The sequence below is a fragment of the Hylobates moloch genome, unplaced genomic scaffold, assembly GCF_009828535.3.
Source record: "Hylobates moloch isolate HMO894 unplaced genomic scaffold, HMol_V3 SCAFFOLD_8, whole genome shotgun sequence".
Lineage (NCBI taxonomy): Eukaryota > Metazoa > Chordata > Mammalia > Primates > Hylobatidae > Hylobates > Hylobates moloch.
Genome location: NW_026652283.1, coordinates 15,371,018 through 15,380,625, shown reverse-complemented (window position 1 = coordinate 15,380,625; position 9,608 = coordinate 15,371,018). Strand labels below are relative to the sequence as shown.

The following is a 9,608-nucleotide window of genomic DNA, read 5'->3' as shown; positions in this document are numbered from 1 at the left end:
GAGCAGCAGTTGCCAGCGAGGGGTAACAGATCATACAGTTGGAGGGAAAAAAAAATCTCATCTCCTTGAACATAATTAATTTAATTGTCCTCATTAGCTGTACCATTTGTTTTGATTTTATTTCTCCCTTTCCCCACACATACTTCTCCCTCCCTCCCTCTTTTCTTCTTCTCAGTGCATTGGCTGAGACAGAGCGCACGAGACACACACACATGCACGCACACACATACACACACACACACTCACACATACTGGGGTGTTTTCAGAGTGGCTGTAGCAGAGAGGTGGGGTAGAACAGCGGGGAGCTGTGCGGATGGGTGAAGTGCATGTATGCCTGCCTAGACGGGCCAGAAAAGCCAAACTTAAGAAATCTGCCTATGTACAGAACAAGTCAACTAAGGGGTTCTCATTAATCTACCGTCTGTGAATATCGTTATTTTTCAGGTTAGTTCTGAGTTTTGTTGCCTTTTAAAGGGAGAGGAAAGCAAACCACAGGCTATTTTATTATGAGCCTTCAAAGGGAGGGGGTAAAAACTAGTTATCAATGTTGTGCCTTTATTCTTTATGAAGAAAAACAAAATTTAGCTTAAATACTCATGGAGGGTGCTATGATTTTTTTTTAAAACTAGAACTAGATTAAAACTGATGGTGAAGAGAAGAAAAAAGTTTTTTTTGTAGTTCAACAATTGAGTATTTCTTGGCTCTTAAACATTTCAGTGAGTGTCATTCAAATGTGGACCATTTTTAAGCTTGACCTCTGACAAAGCTTTGTAAAATCTGGTGAGGGTACTTTAAGAGCAGCCTAAAGAGAGGGTGACTTTGAAGTTTGAAAACTTAGAAAAATAGTAAGGTATTTTAAAGCTACCAGTGGCCTTTATAGATGCCAAGGAAAGTTAAGAGGAGAAGAGGTTAGAGAGAATGGGACCTATTAGAAAAAAAAAAAAAAAATCTGTCAAGGCCTTAAAACAAGCCTGTGAAGACAAAGCGGTAATGGTGCAGAAACTATGGTTCTTTGACCAAGTTAGTCCTGAAAACATGTTTCTCAGTGCTCTTGGCTGTTTTTCATTGGAGCGTGTGAGTTTTAAGTAGTAAGGAATTCAAGTAATTGCAGGAAGTGTGTTTCGGGGTGGTGGTGGTGGGGGTCAGCATTAGTGAATGGAGAACAAGTTCACAGTTTGGGTCTTGGGCCATTAGAGGAAGGGAGGAAAGGAGGAAGGAGAGTGTGTGTGTGATTCCCTGAACCAGGCTTGTGTGGCGGACTTGCGGAGCAGCGACTTCAGATAGTTCATGAATGGAAGTCACAGAGAGACCAGCAACTGCAGCCACCTCCAGGCATTTCTTAAAGGGGAGGGTTGTGTGCTTTTCCAGGGTATTCTGGTAGCAGTTTGATTCTCTTGCTTTTATTTTAATTTCCATAATTGGTAGCTTCAGAAATGGCTTTGGAAGGCAATTTGCTTTAAATGTAGCCACCTATTCCAAAATGTCCTGGTTATTTTAGGAACCCTACCCTTTTCCTCCGGAGCTCTCTCGCAGGAGTTCTTCTTTTGGACTGGTCCAGGAGGTAGGGTCCTTCCTCAGCCGACTCCTGCAGAGGTCACATTTTGTGTGCGGGTTTGTCCCCAGCGTTTGTGAGTAGCATATGCATGTGGTTGTGCTGACTGCACTCGCAGGCTTGTAAATTTTCACCCTGGGAAATTAGCAACAAAGCCCGATCTGTCTCGTGGCTGCTTTGCACTTTCCGAGGGCGGCTGTACTTGACTGAGCTGCAGAACAGGCACACGAGAGCGAGCGAGGGAGCCAGCGAGAGAGGGAGGGAGAGAAGGAAAGAAGAGGGGAGGGGTGGGGGCGAGAGGTAAATAGTCTTAAATCGGAAGGGAGCTGCTTCTCTGTGGTCTTGACAAGCGCTGCCTGGGCTCCGCCGGCTCAGTAATAACTGAGTGACCTTTTCTTTGGCTGTATTATGTCTGGCTGGGAAGGGATTGCATTTTGCAGCTGAGAGCCGGAGCTTCCTTCAGCTCAGCTCCTCGCACGCTGCTGGGGTAAGTTGTCTTGAACCAGGACGGAGAGAGACAGCCTCGGACTGCAGTTGCCTAAAAGGAGGACACCTGTGGCTCAGATGCGGTCAACACCATTACTTGGCGGATCCTTGAGGACCTCATTATTTTAAACTTAAAAAAATAGACATTCCCTCCCCCGTCTTTTTTTTTTTTTTTTTTTTCAAACAATGCTTCTTTTTGACCTTTCCCAAGGAGAAGCGCTACAAAGCAGCCACTGTGCTTACTGAACGGCCTCCCCCTGTATCGCTTAATTGAGAAGGTAAGTGCAGCAACTGTGTACACACGCGTCGGCTTATTTGTGGTGTGTGTGTCTGCGGGTGCGCGCGTGCGTGTGCGGATGTGGGTATTTTTTTCTTCCCCAGCCTCTGCTAATGAGACATAAACTGGAGCTGCAACCCAGCTCCGCACTGCAACTTTCACTCGGGCTGCAGCTCTACTGAGACGGTTTTGTTTAAATCATGTGAGGCTTCATTATTTTTATGATGAGACATGAAATAGATGCAGGCGGAAGATGTTGATGGAAGGAGGGAGAGCGGCTGCAGCGCGGAACGTCTCAAGTACGACTCGAGTGGATAATAGTCAAAGTTCACCATGAACTGCGGTATTTCCACACCCCTGACTCCCGGGGAGAGAGGGGCAGGGAGAGTTTGGAATTAGGAAGTGTTTGCTCCCAGCCCATAGGAAAAGAATTCAGTCCTGGGTGGGTTTCCGGACCCCTCCCCCTTACTTGCTGGAATTCATGACCCCCCACTTCTTAAAGAGTTGATATTACAATCTTTTGGTCCTTGTTGACACTTCTGCCTCTTTCCATGCAGCCATAGTAACAAAATGTTGTTCCTTTGCGGTGGAAAAGTGTCTGTGTTTGGGCATGGGGGGGCAGGTGGGTAGGGGCAGAAGTGGCCAGAAGAGGGAAGGTCCCTGGACCAAGGTGCCTATGTCCTAATAGATTGAGATTCAAACTGATGCAGCACATTTTTTACGGGGACTACCCAGATTGCGGTTATGAAATACAAGTCAGATTTATGATCTTTTTCATATTGAACATGATATGCTATGCTAACGCTGCATGTGACAGTTTAATCAAATCCATTTGTTACCAGGAAGCTAAAAGGGGCCGCTGGGATTTTAGGATTACGGGCAGAGTTAGGGAAGCATGTGGCTTTGTCATTCGCCATCATTTTGCACACTGCGAGGGGCTCCGTGTGTGCGCCCTGTCTTGTCTGGCCGTCCTCATCCCTTCCCCCACCCCCTGCCGCCACTCCGACCCGCTCCCAAAGTGGCTTCACAATAGTCGGTCCTCGGGGGTGTAGGCTGCGCACCAGGTCCACACTTAAGCGAAATCAAGGAGACCCCCTTCTACTTCTACCTTTGGGCTTGGTGCTCAATGCGAAGCTGCTGCAACTCAGGCACGCCTAAGTCAACTCATGCAGAAAAAGGAGAAAAGTTTTGGTAAGGTTACAATCTATCATAGATGCACTTTGCTGGCGCTCTGCACTCTTGGCTGCTCAAAAGGCTTTCTGCTTTTCCGCTGCTTTTGTGTCTTTCTGAAAGAACCGAAATATCATTGTTGTAACTGCTTTGAAAGACTGCTGCTTAAACCAATTAATCTTGCTAGATGCAACAAATACTGCTACATTCTTTGCAAACCATCCCTGTGTGGCTGCAGAGACACAACCACAAAAGGCTGGAGCATAAACTCCGCAAGGGATTCTTTGTTAGAGTGTATGTATGTTTCTTATTTTTTTTTTTTTATTTTGCATGTGAGCTGCATCAAAATTGAACTCAGTCTTGCAAATCTCTTGTTGGCCTTTGCCAAGCACTAGCACTTTGCTGCCATGGTAACTGTAATTAAACTGATAAGAGTGGAAAAATGTCAGTATCTCTGAGCCTTGCAGCTGCATTGGAGAAAAAGGGAATCAAATTGGTTCCCAGCTCCATTGCTCAAAAAGGGGAGGGGGGGGGTGAAGAATAGGGAGGGGGCTGGGAGTTGAAGGGGCAGAACAGAGTTAAGCAGCTCCAGTGCCTGAGATCTGGGGACATCTATTTGCATTGTTGTCCCTTAGGGGGCTGCAGCCTGTAGGGATGCTCTGGGCCAGTGAACAGAGAGAAACAAGCTTTTAGGCCCAATCCAGTTTTCCAACCTGGGTTGGGGGCTGGGAAGAGGATGAAGATGGGCAGGAGAAGAGAAAATCTTTTGTCTGGTGCCTCTTGGCAATCGAATGGCCATGTTGGCCAAATTCTTTTAATCTGTGTCAATGCTCCCAGCTGCAGAACCTGCCTTCCCATTTTAGCATCTTTCTGAAGCACCTCATCTCTTCCAACCCCCTTTATGTATTCCCTCTTCCTCTTCCCTCTCCCAGATTGTTCTCTGTGAATTTTCCGACAGGGACAAAATGTTTTCTGTTCACTCTGTGTAGTTAGTCCAAAAATGTAAGACTGTGTCTAAGTGCTGCAAATCTTTTATTATTATTATTATTTTTTAAACCCCTGTGTGTTGTGGAGTTGTGGTTACTTTGTTGTGTTAACTACTGAAGCTGAGACTGTGCGGATGAATGGCACAGAACAAGGGAACATAATGGAGGCAATCAACCGTTAGGCCGCCTCACAATGCAATCCAGGCAATTAAAAGCTCACCAGAGTTTAAATGAAATGGTTCTACTTATTTCTGCACACCACACTGCACAGGCTATTATTTCTGTCTTTTTTTTAATTATGATTTCCCTTAAACTGTCAAATAACTCAGAATGGCAGGGTCTCAGAGGCAATAAGAATTTCCCTCAGAACAATTTACATGCCAATCTAAAACTAGTTACGAGTTCTGATGTGCCATGAGCAACTTCTGAAATGTTTCTTAGCTACAAACACATAACTCTACCCAGACATGTTCTTCTGGAGGAAGAGGGGAGGCCGCTGACTGCTTTATGCCTTTTAAGTACACGGTAACATGGTGACTACAAAATAGTTCTTTTGCTACAATTGTTAACTTGCATGGAATTCAAGAGATTCCATTTTCAAGAGAAATGCCATGATGTTCTCTAAAAGAAGGTACCAGGATGGAGTGTGAAATATCAAACTCCTTTTATGCCCAAGGCCAAACAGAATGTAAGAGTTTCAAATATTAATTGGCCTCTGAGTGCTAAATTAAAATGTCAACACAACAAAAACATTTTGTGAAGACAAGTAGGGTAGTGTTACTTGTGCCAAATGTTGGTATCCCCTGTCTTGGTTGCGAAGCATTTTGAATAAAATAGCTGACCTTCTATGCTTGATGGTAAAAACACAACTATGGGAAATATAACTTAGCTGCTACTGGGATTTTTTTTTTTTTATTTTTCATCTTTAAGCTTTGTGATACATAAAAATAATAGCCTTATAAATTTAATAGAATGGCCATTAATTAGGATGGCTTAATTAGAATGACTTCTCTTAATATTTATTATCTAGATGTTTTCAGTAATACCATCCAGAATTTCATTGAGTAAATCAAAACTTCTCCCTCCCCCCCAGATATACGGTTAACAGGCACTTGGGTCTGTTGTTCACTGTAATTAATGGGATTCATTCCTTGTGGAACCTTGCTAGAAGAGGATAACTAGTTCTGATCAAAGAAACTTCATTTGTTAGAAGTTCTAGAGAGTGAGATTTAGCAGAGCTATCAAGGGTTATGATTAATCTACACTAGGCCCTTAGCTCCTTCAAAGGAAAGGAACAGAAAGCAGGCTATAGGGATACCACCTGCTCTTCTTACAAATCCAGCTGTTAGTCTGCAGCTCCGGTGACTACAGCTATGCTTATGATGCAGAAAGAAAGAACAGCTACTCTGCTTTATTTCCTGCCATTCCCTACACAACTCTACCAGACAAGTTATTTTCTAATGAAAGTTCAACATCCTAACAATATTTTGTGCAACTCATGTATTATTTGTAGTTAGAAAAGTTATTCCGCTCTGCGGATGCCTTGATGTCTCTTACCAGTGGGATTATTTTTTTAAAAAGGTTGTGAAGGTTGTGATGGGGGTGAAGCCTTCATCATAAGGTATCAGAGGAAACTGGAAGAGGGTTAGCTGTTTTGGAGAAGGAAAAGGTACAAAAGTGCAGATTATAGCTTGACATTTCTTATCCTATAATACATGCACATTTGGTGTTTTGTATCCTTCTACATGCAAGTTTAAAACTTTATGCCTAGGAGAGCAAACATAATGCAGCAGAGGGGTCTCTGGACTGTAAGAAGGCCATTTGGCCGGAGTCTATAGCGTAACTGTCTTTCAGCTTTGAGCAAGTCTCTGAACCTCTCTTGGGCCTGTGTGACATAATTTGTAAAATGAGGGAATTTGGAATTGATGATGTCTGCAGTACTTTATAGTGCTTAAAATGAGTTATTTGATAAATACGAGGCACTCGATAGTTGGTCCAGCTTCTTGCTAAAGCTGGGTGTTTAATACCTAGGAAATAAGAAGACACTCAAGGTGAATATCTATTCATTCAAAAGATTTCATTCAAACTGTAAAACCCATAGAATCCAGCTGGATTGCTTATTTATGATGGATTTATATCTTTAAAATATATAAATGTTCCTATGTTTAGCATAGTATATATTTAATATGTATATATTTACTTATATATGTTTGTATAATTGTATGTATATTTAGATCTTGCCTTCTATTTTTTCTTTCCTTTATAAAACAAATAATTTCATGTTTATGGTAATAAATGGCATAATCATATACTATAGGTTTACATAAAAGCATATGGTATATAGTTAAGTAATCTGCCATTAATACTGGTGCTGACTGATGCTTGTGAGTATAAATATTATATCTGAACACAATGAATACTTTGAAATATCAAGGACATAGAAGGAAGTATTTGGATGCAAGCAAGCAATATAGGATTGGTGAGCTTTACGGGTAGCTGTTCTGTGTACTTAACTATAAACACCTCTACTGCTGAATAAGGTTAGTGTAACCCCATACCAAGTGCACTCTCCTTCCACCATCAAGCACATATTAAGTGAAATTTTTAAACAGTTTAGCGAAACTCATTTTTTTACTTCTAGGGACTGTGCATAGATTAAGTTGTTAAATAGCTTTCTTTTCAGATTGATATTTACTCACATTTTCTTTCTAAAGGAACTGCTCTATGGGGAGAATGAAGATACTATAAAATTATTTAATGTTATTAAACTTCATATTTATAATGTCAATTTACCATGGTCAACATGAATTTATTATTATTGCCACTTGGCATGTGTGTAACTTTATGAATGATTTAATAAGCACTTGATAAAGTTTGAGACTTTTTGTTTCCAAAATTTAGTTTGATTTCAGTATAGCCCTAAACAAGAAGAGCTAACACTCCTAGAATAAGGAAATATTAAATATTTCACTTGTTTGAGGTCTTTTGACGTCTTTTTATTCTGTCCGGTAGTCTCAGCTCTCTTTTTTGCTTTTGTCTTCCTTTAGGTATACAAATGCTCTCAGTCCAGCCAGACACCAAGCCGAAAGGTTGTGCTGGCTGCAACCGAAAGATCAAGGACCGGTATCTTCTGAAGGCACTGGACAAATACTGGCATGAAGACTGCCTGAAGTGTGCCTGCTGTGACTGTCGCTTGGGAGAGGTGGGCTCCACCCTGTACACTAAAGCTAATCTTATCCTTTGTCGCAGAGACTATCTGAGGTAGGAATTATCCTTGCACACCAGTGATGACTGGATGCCTTTTAAAGTACTTTTGTAAGTGTATTTTTTGTTTGCTTGTGTCATTTCCTTACTGCCAGCTTATATTCCTGAAAGAAGCTGACCTGTCAGCCTTCAAAGCGTTGCCCTGTGTGTGTTACTCAAATTAATGCTTAAGGAATAGCCAACAAACCACAATATTTAAAGTATTTCACTTTGGCTTGCCTGCACACTCAGGCAATTGGTTATAGCACTGCCTATATTGAAACTGCCAGTTAATGTCAAGGATGTATTTGGTCGAAATCAGCATTCAGGTTGATTTATTTATTTTTGCTTTTTTTTTGGAGCTTAAGGGGAAATGGGGGCTGAGCATAACACAAAGAAATTAATCAGCCATTTGGCAAAATATCTTAACTCTATTTTTAAAAAGTTCAACTTGAAAAAAATGGACTGTGTAAAAGAGTTTAATTGTTGCCTTTAGTTGGACCTGAATTTATTCTTCTAGAGTTATTCAGTTGTCTTCTGTGTTTCAGGTGTGTCAGAGGAAGTCAGGTGCAAATCTTTGACTAATATCTATTAGTGCATTTATTGTAGAGTTTTGAAAACTTTCCCCAAGTGTAGATACATCTTCCCCCCGGCCCCACCCCATGGCATTCTAAACGGGAATCTCAAAAATACAACTAAGCAATTGAACCGCCTCAGACTTGCCAGTAGTTTTATGGATAATAACAAAGTAAAGACCTCCATCATTATAGGAAAATGACAGCTACTCTCCAACCTGTAAACATCTGAACACTTTCAGGACAAGGCGGGTGTTCTTGGTTATGAAGCTATGAAGCCGACTAAAGCTTGTTTTCCAGCACTAAGTACTCAACACAGAATTTCTGCTGAAGAAAAATTATTTTGCTTTGCAGGCAACTTTGTGACTTACTTCAGCTGCAAATTACTTATATTAATAAAGTAGGATCTATCAAATTAGAGAAATGATGTATAGCATCATTGGGATTTTCATATTTAATACAATTAATCATTTTTCTGGTCTGACATTAAGCGATTTATTTGGAATTTTTTCCCTTATGACAAAATTTATCAATCAACAGTAACTCCTTTATTACCTTGGTCATTTGGTGAGGTGTTTTCTAGGAAATTTGGTCGTTCTTAGTATATAATTCAGCTATTTTCAGTCAGACCCAATCTTTAGATATAAAAATATATCATTTGATTAATGGTAGTTACAAGAGGGTGAAAGCGGTGCTGTTTATCAGATTCTACGACAGCCTCCTGACTAATTATGGCCACTTGTTACTACTTCTCTGTGTTCCAAGTGCGTAAAACACATGCAAGGTGCCAACAATGAGAAGTCACTCTCTCCAGCCAGAATTTCCCTCATTGTGTTGGCACAACTAATCAAAATTAATGTATAATGTTCATTCTTTTAGAACTCTCCAGTCTTTGAACTTTCCTCTTTGAAATAAAAATTTCTCTTCTGCCCATTGTGAATTAGAGCCTCATTTCCACATAAAGCATTTGTATTTGCTTTTAGTGATTTAATACTGCTTTTTAGTTTTGCTTTATCTGTACTAACCAATAGTCATAGCTTTTTGACTCTTTTTGACTTTTACATTTGTTTGTAATTTCAGTATCTGAAGTGGATTTATGTTACCATTTCAAATAAGGAGTTTAAATAGCCCGGGCAATGTTAAGGTGTTTTAATAAACCAAAGGACAAAAATTAAGTAAACTTGAAAGAATGTCAACTGAAATATCTGGGGTTTTTGAAAACCAAAAATAAAAATTTGCCAAGGAAATACCTATATTGTGAGTATAACATGCTTTGTAGCTGTCAACATACTATCGAGCAAAGACAGTAATCTTAGATT

At 40.7% G+C, this 9,608-nt stretch overlaps 1 protein-coding gene across 9 annotated transcripts in view; it reads left to right on the top strand.

Moving 5' to 3' along the window:
* LMO3 (LIM domain only 3) overlaps window positions 1-9,608 on the top strand; it is a 231,812-nt gene that overhangs the window by 171,393 nt on the left and 50,811 nt on the right. For 2 of the 9 annotated variants that reach the window (XM_058442902.1, XM_032159735.2), the window contains exon 2: window positions 7,519-7,732. In XM_058442902.1, the coding sequence (XP_058298885.1) occupies window positions 7,527-7,732 (206 nt within the window). In that variant the 5' untranslated portion in view covers window positions 7,519-7,526. Of the gene's footprint in view, window positions 1-289; window positions 445-1,259; window positions 1,562-2,192; window positions 2,317-2,411; window positions 2,615-2,834; window positions 3,507-7,518; window positions 7,733-9,608 lie in introns of those variants that run through there. The other 7 variants (XM_032159731.2, XM_032159732.2, XM_032159734.2 and 4 more) reach the window with 7 other exon arrangements.